The sequence below is a fragment of the Oncorhynchus masou genome, chromosome 11 (assembly GCF_036934945.1).
Source record: "Oncorhynchus masou masou isolate Uvic2021 chromosome 11, UVic_Omas_1.1, whole genome shotgun sequence".
Lineage (NCBI taxonomy): Eukaryota > Metazoa > Chordata > Actinopteri > Salmoniformes > Salmonidae > Oncorhynchus > Oncorhynchus masou.
In genome coordinates this window covers 27,527,786-27,540,729 of record NC_088222.1, presented here as the reverse complement: position 1 = coordinate 27,540,729, position 12,944 = coordinate 27,527,786, and the positions used below count along the sequence as shown (strand labels likewise).

At 40.5% G+C, this 12,944-nt stretch overlaps 1 protein-coding gene across 1 annotated transcript in view; it reads left to right on the top strand.

The window, feature by feature from the left end:
- Positions 1–12,944, top strand: part of nalf2 (NALCN channel auxiliary factor 2) — a 42,641-nt gene extending 29,697 nt beyond the window's left edge. Inside the window, exons 2-3 of the mRNA XM_064977993.1 lie at positions 9,560–9,731; positions 9,883–12,944. Coding sequence (XP_064834065.1) covers positions 9,560–9,731; positions 9,883–10,193 — 483 coding nt within the window. The 3' untranslated portion in view covers positions 10,194–12,944. The remainder of the gene's footprint in view (positions 1–9,559; positions 9,732–9,882) is intronic.

Genomic DNA, 12,944 nt, shown 5'->3' with positions numbered 1-12,944 from the left:
ATTATTTAGCCATGTCCACAGACTTTATGTTCTGAGAGGAGGTTTAAACTAAGAGGATTGCGTATTTAATCGGCTCTCCATCTCAGGGTGCCTATCGGGGGAAGGGGATGTGACTCTAGAAGGATCAGAGACACACTAAATTAAGATACCTCACTTTTTCTCTGTTCCTCTTCCCATAACTGAGCCTGCACAAGATGTCCAGGACCATGACTCAATGAAGAATCATCCTCACTCCAGAATTGGCATGTCCATTATGAGCTCTGTTAACACAGGGATGCTCTTAATTTCCCATTGTCCAATGTATACCAGAGATCCCTCTGCTAATTATTTTGTCTGAGCATTTTTCTATAGGTGTTCATTACACAGGTTTCATAATTTCAACTGCCCATTCACACACCATAGCCCTTCCTCCAATGGTCTCTACCACTGCTGACATTGTGAGACTATCAAAAAAAATTTGAGGCCTTTAGTAAGAGGTACTGCTCTGTGTTAGGCCACCTAGGATAACAAAGTGTAGTATAGTAGTGGCCTTCTCTGCCCACAACTGGTGTAACCCTCACAAGGTCTTGGTGCCCTGTCTGATTGGTGCACACCAGGGAGACCTGTACTCTCCTACTCGCCTCCCATGCAGCCACCCTTTGCTTTAAGGGACATAGCGCTCCATCATCTGTCCAGATCGTTTTGTTTCCTCATAATTTTCTTGACAAAGCCGACACTGAATTCTTATGAAGCCACTATTTGTAACATGAAGCGGTATACTATTACTTCTGTGCTGCAACTATTCTGTGTGGCATCTAGCGGAATGGACTGACTGCCATCGTACTATCTTTTAACCATAACCTTTGTCAGAATGCCAGATTTCTAATGATTTTTAATGAATCCATTCGGGGATGTTTGATGAGATCTATGGACACTCCAGCATTACAGGTAGAACTGTCACCCATTAATGTCTTCAGAGGGCAGCAGTTACATTAGACTGCATCTTCAGATATGAAATTCTGTGATATTTTGCTCCAGAACAGCAACTGTCTGTTATTCAGACCACTAGTTCCCCCGCTGAGGCTGTCTGTGTGTCGTTTCTTTTCCACAAGGATATTCCAAAGATCTTGACAATGGTTCTATAACATTGTAGCTGTGTTAATTGACATGAAAATGTTGTTCCCATTACTATTGGTCATAATGTGCTGCCACCCCACCTCTCACATCACTGTAGGCTATGTGTGGCATGTGCTAAGCTGCTCTCCTCCATGTGTATGGTCCTGGGTATGTTCTGTCCATGAAATGGCTGCAATCAGTCAGTGTTATATTCTGTGATGTGTGGGAGGAAACTCCCTGTTTGCATGATCTGTTTCCTCTGTCTTTATTTATCTGTCCAGGCAGCTGAGTGTGTCCAAATGAAGGGTTGGCAGTTCACAAGCTCCTAGCCTTCCCTCAGGACAGTTACCATAGATACCACAGTCTGTGCCTAGCAACCTTCCTCTGTATGGCTTAGAGAATAATCACAATTAGAAAGGATATGTTTCAATTTAAACTAGCCTCTGAAGGGTTTACCGGTAATGTCACTTTTCAGGTATTTAGATACTTTGACCATGTGCAGATGAGATAAGTAGTGAATGGTGATAGGATTGTTCAAGTTATTATCAGAAATTCCAGAGTTGTCATAAACTGTCACATTGATTAGATGGGCACCACTCAAGCTGAAATTATTCCTGGAAAATATAGGGTGCATTGCGTTTGAAGTTCTACCATGAAGTGTAACACATTTTATTTTACTCTTCAGAGATAAAGTAGAGTCAATAATATTAAACCTCTCACAGTTAAGATAAGAAAACAGAGGGACATCCAAAGGATTGAGCCAACACAACTGTTTGAAGCAATATCATCTGTAGCCAACCTATTATACAATATTCAGGAGCAGTCAAACAAAGATTCTTCCTCCAGCAATTAGCTTTTTCTGACAAACTCCACAGTTAATCCTAAAATTAGTCTTCATAGGTATCTGAGATTAGTATGCCACAAACACCTGCTCCTGTAGACGCCAATCAACCAACAGATCAAAACCTCCAAAGGTGTGTCTGTGCTTTTAATGCTACTTATAGTACATAGCAGAGGTACTATACCTGTCTTAATACACCAGCTATTGCGGTGAACGTTGATTAACAAGAACTTCCTACAACAGATGTTTAATGGACTTGATGCACCATGTTGTGAACATCAGGGCTCTTCCTGAAACCTACCGGTCTCCCTATCAAGCTACTGTACATGTAGTGTATGGAAATGTCTGAATGCATATTTTGGAATATTTGGGAGAGATATCTAAAGCACATCTATTACCAGTTTATTACAAACAATACACATGGAAGAATATATTATTTTCCTAGAGGCACTGTAAAAGGGAGTAGCACTATTGCAAGTAGACATCAGAGAAAGCAGAGTGACTCATCTATTGGCAACCGACATGGAAGACACAGGGCAAAACTAGGGCATCTGTTGCTCTTGATCGTATCTGGATCTCCACTCTGGCCGCTGACTGGAAACCTCCATCAGGAACTGTAGTATTCAGATACATGTGTGTCACATTCCTGTGTATCATGTTTTAATGTGCCATTGTGCTTAGCACTGCATTATCCTGTAATACAACTCCAGTAGTACAGTCATGCAGGGGGAAAAGTGATCAACTAATGTTATAATGTACAACAGGATCTTGTGATCATTCAAGTCAGATGTTCCTGATACATTATTCTGACCCTTGCCAGTATTCTCTTTCCAACAATAAGGTGTTCCTTGATCCAGGTCTTCAGTGAGACTTGATACATGTTTATGACAGCTGTATGCTGGGCCATTTCCACCCAATTTATACATGCATAATTGCTTCACATCACTGTTACTGAAAAGGAACCCAGCTGCCATAGAGCTGCAGTGTAGGCCCACTGTCACCTGACCCCTTTAGCTATGAGAATAGATTTGGGAGAGAGATACAGAAAGAAAGAGAGCTCTTATAGCAGGACTTTCTATCCCCTTTAGCGATGAGAATTTATTTTAGAGAGTGAGAGCTCTTAAGATCGTCTTCAATAATATATTACTATAACCTAGAGTATAGCTTTTGTCCCAAAGGGAGCCAAATGGGGTAGCTAAGTATATTTGGATTCTAGATTCCCTATAGGTCATAAATACTTGACAACCGATCTACTAAAGCTACCACTGGTTAGTACTGCAACATAAGATACCTGAGGGTATCGCTTGTCAATGTCTCAAATGTATTGGACTAAATCTGGTCTGTATTTTGTACTAACTGAGTGTGATCTGAGGTCACATTCGTTAGAACTGATACTGACTCCAAAGGATTCTCTTGGAACAATTAATTTGGAGTTGTATGGTTCCTCCCCTTAGCAACAAGCTACCTATTGATTTAACAGCAAGCCAGGTGCTCCACGGGCATGGAGCATTTTAATGTGTTTGACAGGTCCCCATTGTAAATATGAATTTGTTCTTAACTGGCTTAACTGTATAAATGATTTTAAAATGTATCCTAGCTAAAAGTATAGGAGGGAAATTAAAATAGTAGAAGATTGAGTAGGCTATACTGTAATAAGCTGTAGGTAAATTGAATACAACACCACTCTAATGCCAGGAATTTCTAGACTTGTTTTGGCAACTCCAAGCGAACCTTTGAGGCTCATGCTCTCAACTTGCTCTCTGCTCTTTTCCTGAGCTGTGCATAATGACAGGTTTGCCTGTGTAGTGGCAGGATGGAGAGGAGAGGCACTCACACTGGTTCTTGCACTGTGAAATGAATAAGCATAACTACAGCATATGTTTAATGAAAAACTCATGATTTGACTAATTGATAAATGGATCAAATTAAGAGGTCCTGAATAAATATAATATGCCATTAAACAGACGCTTTTATCCAAAGTGACTTACAGTCATACGTGCATAGATTCTTATGTAATCATGGTCCCAGGAATCAAACCCACTATCCTGGCTTTGAATGTAACCAACGCATGCTTTACCAACTGAGCTACAGAGGACCACTCTGCCACCTGGATGTGAAAGGGCTTGTTCTGCTGTGGCCTGTTCATCCCAACGTTGAGGTAGTTATGGTCTTATCTTGGAGAAAAAAATATATAGTTCAAATCACATCTGCTCCACCATAGAACTGACTCCAAAAGGTTCATGATTAGATACCTGCTTAACGAGGTGATTAAAACAGTGCAGACGTACTTTGCTTTAATTGAATCCGCTCTGGATGCTTTCCTCATCACTTTCAGTCCCGGCCAAATATAGGACCTGCAGCAGAGAGTGAATATGACTCATTACGTTCTACCTCACCTTTACATACTAGACGCTTGCTGCATTCGCAAGACATCTGTCACACATTTTAAAAGAGCTTACATTAAATGCATCACTTATCTGCACTTTAGCTCCACTCTGTACAGGAATGGAAACGCCTTACAGCAGCATGTGAAACACTAAGAGTGGTAGAAGGCTTCTTTTCACTGTGTCTCTTGCCTTTTTCTATTGAGCACTTGAAACATCATTGGTCTCATGCAGTTGACTGTCTCCAGCCTGTTAGAGCAGCCCTGTGCTGTACATCTGTCTGCCGGGCCGGGAATAGAGCCAGCTCATTGGGCTGTATAAGGATAGCCAGGTTAACAGGCCCTCATTCAGAGCCAGACAAGCGGCTAACACTCCTTAGTCTGAGACCCACACAAAGCCAAGTTGTCAGGGTAGCACACTGCTTTCCTTGAGTCTGTGAAAGACCACAATCAAAGTCAAGCTAGCTTTTAGCCCTTCTAGCAGGCAGACTATCACCTTTATGTAGAACATCATTTCATGATTTGGGTTTGGGCTCATAATGTACTCAAAGTTTATTTGACCAGGAATTCAATGCATTAATGTAATGCTGTCGCTCTGAAAGCCATCTCAATCAATTACACTGCTCTATAAAATTACTGATTGCTTTCTGACTGTTAAAACTGTTCACATCAAACTCACTAAAGGTTGTTTAATGAAGGTAGTTTTATTATGATTGGAAAATAAGTTATGGGTTTGTGATTCTTCACAATTTATAGGAAATTATTTTGAATCATTGTGTGTTAACCATGCTGTATGATTTCCGGTGACAGAAACAGGATTTCAGTGTAGCAGTGAGGACATCTGCTGGTGAAAAGAATACTGCAGGCAATTTTTGCATTGACTGAAAGACTGTAGTAGATTATACAGCAGTATGTGCAAAGCCATGCCCAAAGAAGTACAATAAAAACAGACATTTTATAGGACTTGACTACCCATGTCATGTTGTGTGGTCTCTAACTGTGCAAAGGATTGCTGTGTGGAAGACAGGCCTCATTTTAAAAGGGTGTTGTCGACTGACTGGGGATGCCCAGGGGTGTATTCATTAGTTGGATCTGTTGAAAACATTCAGTCTGTTGCAAAATATTTAGCAACAGAAACCGTTTACCGTTTAATTTATTGCAGAAACTAATAGAAACTGTTGTTATCATTGTAAAACGTTTTCCGTTTGGAGTAAACGGTTGACTAAGAAAACAACCGTTACTATTAGACAAATGAATGTAGGTCCCTCCCCTTTTGGTTCATAAATTAAACGGTAAACGGTTTCTGTTGCTAAATGTTTTGCAACAGACTAAATGTTTTCAACAGAAACCGACTAATGAATACACCCGAGGGCAGACTTTTTTTAATAGGCCTAATAAAAAAGGCAGACAAAGCCCTGATGTCATGAGAAAATCCATGGAAAGGTTGTTAAAAAGCAGACATTAAACAGCCCCCAATTAGCTTGAAGAGTAGACTTCATCCAACTGTGTGCAGCATTTAAAGTGAACTTTAGGCCTAAATGTAACTTAAACCATTGATTCTGTTATGTTTTTGTAACTTGTGCAGTTTGCTTTGGCCAGAGGAGTCCACTTTTTTTTCCTACAGTATCGTTGGTCGGTGCTGTAGATCTACAGTTAAAGTCGGAAGTTTACATACACTTAGGTTGGAGTCAATAAAACTAGTTTTTCAACCACTCCACACATTTCTTGTTAACAAATTATAGTTTTGGCAAGTCGGTTAGGACATCTACTTTGTGCATGACACAAGTAATTTTTCCAACAATTGTTTACAGACAGATTATTTCACTGTATCACAATTCCAGTGGGTCAGAAGTTTACATACACTAAGTTGACTGTGCCTTTTAAACAGCTTGGAAAATTCCAGAAAATGATTTCATGGCTTTAGAAGCTTCTGATAGGCTAATTTACATAATTTGAGTCAATAGGAGGTGTACCTTTTGGATGTATTTCAAGGCCTACCTTCAAACTCAGTGCCTCTTTGCTTGACATCATGGGAAAATCAAAATAAATCAGCCAAGACCTCAGAAAATAAATTGTAGACCTCCACAAGTCTGGTTCATCCTTGGGAGCAATTTCCAAACGCTTGAAGGTGCCACGTTCATCTGTACAAACAATAGTACGCAAGTAAAAACACCATGGGACCACGCAGCCGTCACACCGCTCAGGAAGGAGACGCGTTCTGTCTCCTAGAGATGAAAGTACATTGATGCGAAAAGTGCAAATCAATCCCAGAACAACAGCAAAGGACCTTGTGATGATGCTGGAGGAAACAGGTACAAAAATATTTATATCCATAGTAAAACAAGTCATATATCGACATAACCTGAAAGGCAAAGATTGTACTTTTTGAAGAAATGTCCTCTGGTCTGATGAAACAAAAATAGAATTGTTTGGCCATAATGACCATCGTTATGTTTGGAGGAAAAAGGGGGAGGCTTGCAAGCCAAAGAACACCATCCCAACCATGAAGCACGGGGGTGGCATCATCATGTTGTGGGGGTGCTTTGCTGCAGGATGGACTGGTGCACTTCACAAAATAGATGGCATCATGAGGGGTGAAAATTATGTTGATATATTGAAGCAACATCTCAATCAGGAAGTTAAAGCTTGGTCGCAAATGGGTCTTCCAAATGGACAATGACCCCAAGCATACTTCCAAAGATGGGACAAAATGGCTTAAGGACAACAAAGTCAAGGTATTGGAGTGGCCATCACAAAGCCCTGACCCCAATCCCATAGAAAAATTGTGGGCAGTACTGAAAAAACGTGTGTGAGCAAGGAGGCCTAGAAACCTGACTCAGTTACAGCAGCTATGTCAGCAGGAATGGGCCAACATTCACCCAACTTACTGTGGGAAGCTTGTGGAAGGCTACCCAAAATGTTTGGCCCAAGTTAAACAATTTAAAGGCAATGCTATCAAATACTAATTGAGTTTATGTAAACTTCTGACCCACTGGGAATGTGATGAAATAAATAAAATCTGAAATTAATCATTCTCTCTACTATTATTCTGACATTTCACATTCTTAAAATAAAGTGATGATCCTAAATGACCTAAGACTGGGAATTTTTACGAGGATTAAATGTCAGGAATTGTGAAGAACTGAGTTTAAATGTATTTGGCTAAGGTGTATGTAAACTTCCGACTTCAACTGTATGTCAGCAACAATCAAGGTGACCTCGACAGTGTTGGTAGTGAACTCAGGGGTGGCCATAGGTGGCATTTACTTTGTGTCCGTTCATCATTCTGAAATTGTTACAGAGAGAAGTCAACTTATTATCCAAAATCTCCAAGTGCTATAATGCTCCAGCTGTTTTCAGGCTTTGAAAAGGTAAACGTGTGTTGCAATTGGGGAGGCAGGCTAAGGATAAGAAAAGGAAAAACATCTGATTTCATTCACAAGTCAATTGTAGTGATGGTAGCGGTGGTCAGAATAAATAATAATGTCCACAAAAATAAGCGAAAGTACTTACAAAAACACACGAACAATGACATTTTTTGGACACAAGCGTGAACAGGGTTTGAATTTGGCACGAATGTGATAGTTGCCATCTTTGATTGCTGTGTGCAGTGAAGATAAATTGTCCCCAGTTCAACCGTATAAAATTGAGTCTTTGTACAGATTGCAGACATGGCATCGCAAGAAGAGGATGAAGGACTTTTGAACTTAATCCTAGATTGAGATTGAATGAATCAGTGCTCGCTGGAGGCTCATTGATTACACCTCAAATCTATTTATCCCTCCTGTTATTGGTTCCTTTCTCTGCCAGCTACTGTCAGTCACCATGCACTAGGGGTTATTATCATGTGCTTTTCAGTAGCTTTTAATGCTAAACATGTCAGAAACTAAAGTTGGAATATTATTGATGGTTTCTACCTGTCCAAAGAGGGAGAACGTAGGCCTACAGTCAAAAAACATTGGTAAGAATGGATGAGAGACACCAGGATTAGTATTGTTTTGCAATAGGTTGCACATACAGTACAAAAATGGTTGATAATATTTTATGTTACAGAGTCAACTTCTGTGGTTTGAACTTATTTATTCAGATGAGTTCAGTTCTGAGGCCCCTTGTTCTTGAGGATGTTGCTGAGTCCCTAGATGGTCTTTGTCATTCTCAAAACACAATTCCAGCGTACCATCTGTCAGCAATATACTGCAGGTTAACGTGTATGGAAATGTAGTCAGGGAATTCCTCTCTCATATCTGTGTCGGTCAGGAGTTCGTAATTGAAAGGTTAACCGAGGAAGCACGCAGAGGAAGACATACTGAACATTGGGCTACGGTGTAATAGTGTGCAATGTAGTGTGTTTTAATTGTGCGAGAAAATAATTGAGTATCTGTTGAGTATCCTCCTCCTTTAGCGATCTACCATGTTTATTATTCTTGGTGGAGCAGGTGACTTTAGTCCTTTAGATTAACCCCCATCTCCTTGGGTTGATGTGTCACTGGATAAGCATCATCTAATCCTCTCGTGAATAGAGCAAAAGAGGGTTGTAGTAGTGTTGTGTGTACTATACCGATGGGAGGTTGACCACATGATAAATATAATGACTGTGAAAGAGGCTCTGGCTCATCCTGCTGCCTTGACAGCAGTAGCCCTTGGCTCCACAGCAGAGCGGAGGTGAAGAAACTGCTGTGGTCCTCTGTCTACATCACTGTTGCCCTGCTTCCTGTGCATCTGTCTATGGCGAGCTGCTGCCAACTTGCTCATATTAACAGCTATATTTATCTCTCTTACTTTATTATACACGGGACCCGGTGAAGAGCTTTCCGAGTAGGTTGAAGATATGCCCTGGATCTCCTTTAGATACGTAGTACTGTGCTCCAGTTTGCTGGCCCCATACAGTGCTTGTTACAGTGATTTTCAGTGTGCATTACCACATATGCTGACTCAGTTAGTTTCGCTATATGGTTCTGTGGTTATAACCTTGAGAGTAAACTGTTGATGAAGTGTATACCGGGTTGAGTTGGTTTTGACAAGGTTTTCTTGCACTGTAGTCAGCCCAATTAGTATCATCTTTCCACTTATGGCCACCTCAGCAGAAGATAGTATATGTTTGTAATAGCTGCTAATACTGTAGAAATGGTTATAATGTCCATCCATTAGCCTCAATTACACCCATTATCGCCTCAGGCACTGCTATGACAAAAACCCTGCTGTGTGTGAAATCCGCCAGGCGCTGTGCTCTTTTCTTGCAGTCAGTCTACAAAGCCTGGTTATGCTCAGAATACTTCAACGCCACCCAGAGCCAGTGTCAACACAGGATTCCCTGCAAGCAATATTGTCTGGAGGTCCAGACCATGTGCCCCTTTGTGTTACCAGACAATGACGACTTGGTCTATGGAGGACAATCCAGTTTCATCTGTGCAGGTACAGTATGATTGGGGCCTTGAGTGACATTCTGTTGTTTGTGTTGCTATTTTTCGCTCACCTCCCATAATTTCACAGGGACTGTAACTTGTTTGTCATCTGATAAGATCATCTGGATCTTAAATCTGTTTCTTCTCTGTGTGTGATGCAGGGCTACTAGAAAACCATTTAACCAATGCAGACCCAGAGTGTTGTGACGTCAGATGGAGTGGCTGCGACCCCTCTGTGGGGGCGGCGTGTGCCCTGACCCAGCTTCCGGGGTCATCATCATGGCAGCGGCGCAGCTCCCCACCGGTGTCGGCTGCGTCGCGACTGTGCAGCAGCAGACTCAGACTGTGTGTTCTGGTCCTCATCCTGCTGCACACTGTCGTCTCCTTTTCCACTGTCCAGAGCAGTGGCACTGTGGGCCTGGAGTCCATGGTACCCATGCCCCTGGAGGAGAGCTCTGCCCGAGAGGAGTGACTGATGATGAACAAGAGTTTCTACTGTTCCCCCCCGGCTTCCAGTCTACAGAGACTCCCTTCCTTCCCACTACCTGAGGAGTGAGGCGTTTATAACCCTCTCTCTCCATCCAGTCCCCTCCACAGGACATCAGGAATGAGGAGGTTATACACCACTCCAGGGAAGGCTACAGGTCGGTATACCTCTTCGCCCACCACCACACTAGAGGAGTGGCGAAGCACGGGCCCTCCCCTCCCGCAACACAGAGGGATATGGAGGTAGATAAGGCTTCGGAACTGAGAGCCAGCCATATCTCACGTGTAAGGAGGACATGAGAGGGCATGGTGAAAGAGGCGGGTCTCCCATCATGCTGAAAGAGGTACTGAATGCTGTTTCTTAGAAGGGTTTGGGTACAAATGGCCTTTTTCGCTTATCACCACTCTATTTAATACGTTGAGTGATGGTTTTGGGGAGTTACGTACGAGGTTGAGTTTGTGAATTGCACAATTGGGAAAGCGTGAGTTGCAGGCTTGTATGCTATTTTTTATTAGTTGTGTGTGTGTGTGTGTGTGTGTGTGTGTGTGAATGCAGTGAACAAGTCAGCAATTTAATTTATATGACCCAACACATGAAATCAGGTGATCATTACATCTTTCAAGCCAATAGTATACTCGCGAGAAATACTTTGTTTGGCTTACAGTAAATGTAGTTATTATTATTCTCAGTAACACTACCCTCGTTGTCATATTCCAAGCAGAATAATTTCATGCAAATATTAGATTACAGATCCTAACCGAAGGTAAACCATGTTGTTTTTGATAGATGTCAGAGGTATACTATTAATGCTGTGGAGGAACATGTGTCTATGCAAAGCTGATTGAAACCAGTGGAAGCTCCCCCTGGGTGTCTAATCGCTTACAGAAGGTAGATGATTGTGCCATGGAAGACTGTCTGGATTATAACTACACCAATCATTTCTTACTCATAAAACAGACAATTTACCACATATAACATATAACAAAGACTCAGAATGGCTAATTGGACCAGGAGGCCCTTAATCACGGCTAAATGTTTAAGAAAATATTTTCAAGATGCGAATGCGTCGCATCATCAAAAACAATTTCTGTCACAGTAGAGATTTAGGGCGTGTCTATGCCCTCAATGTGAAATAGAGTGATTATTTGGAAAGAACCAAAATGTTATTTATATATATATATATATATATATATATATATATATTACTTCTAAATATCAGACATATGACAAAGATCCACCTTGATTTTTTTCATAAAGGTCATCTGTTTGCACGGTATTGTTATTTGTAAAGAGTATAACTATATAAATGGTTCTCATGTGTTTCTGATTTATCACATAAAATTATTCTGACCTCTCTCTTCCTGGCATAATCTGTGTATTATTTAAAATAAAGTGTTTTTTACATTTGGGCTTGTCTTTGGGAAGCTGAAATAAGATGTCTTCCAATGTGACAAATTGATTCACAAATACAAATATATTTGACACATTATTTGTATCTTACAAAGTCATTCTAAGCCAAAACTATTGTTTTTGAGTAATCCTGGGTTCACCTCCCAAACACATACTGTATGTGACCTTGGTCTACCACAACACAGGCATGTTTATGTCCTAACAAAGCTATTGTAACTATTTTACTATTGAAAAACTATATCATAGCAGAGGTTTTTACAGAGTATATGAATTGAACTTGGATTTGAAAATATGATATAAAGATATGACATTTATGAGATTCTTCATTTATCCTAAATAAAATATATAATATCACTGTAGCCTTTTAATGCCTACAATTAATTAGTAGGTGCTAATTTTATGTCAGTGTCTAACGAACTGCTAGTTTCTTTTGTTTATATTACTAAAAGATAGTTATTTTTCTTACGACTGACTGTGGTGTGTAACTGAATATCTAACAGACATTGTTGACATGCTGATTTATAAACTGGTTGAAGATACCAAACACTGTAAAAGAGACAACCATGTTGATAACTATACCTTGGGATTGAAAATCCTGCCTGCCTTGTATGACTAACGTGTGAAACATTGTCTGGTCTCCCTATTTCCAAAAAGGCCACTTGTACCCGTCATTCATATCAGTCATGGCTGTTGCTCATCCTGCTAGAATATGAAGGAATCATACCTCTATCAGAGAAAGGAAAAGGGGATATAGATCTACACTGTTGTCCTAAGCCTGTATTCTGTTAAGGAAATAATTCTTATGCCATTTTATACACTGTGCTTCATTGTTTAGAACTTTTTGCACTAGTTCTAATAACATTTATTTTTCTCTGAGATTGTTTTGAAACTGTGCTAATTAATTCCGTTCTAAAAACAAATATTATCCCATATCTGTGTTTCTAGCTAACCTGTATATATGAAATCGGTTTTCTGTTTCTATTGTATTTTGGGCGGATCAGTGCCTGTTCACTGTTATTAAAGCCCAATAAAGTAATACAATTGTTCATCAACAGCCTCTCTTTTTGTGAGCAGTGCATTGTTATACAACCTGAACTTTAGATTAAAAGTGAGCATCACCCTCATCATCATGCAGAGAAATATAGCAGTTGAAGGGTCACATAATCATGTCATGAACGTGTTACTCTGTTTTACCAGTAGAGAGAGCTATTGTTAAGTGAGAAGTGTGAGAAAATCAGTATGCTGTATATTTGTGAGACAACTGCCTGCAGCACCATACTATTTCTGCATCAATGTCAGTGAGAAGGTTTTATACTGATTACTATT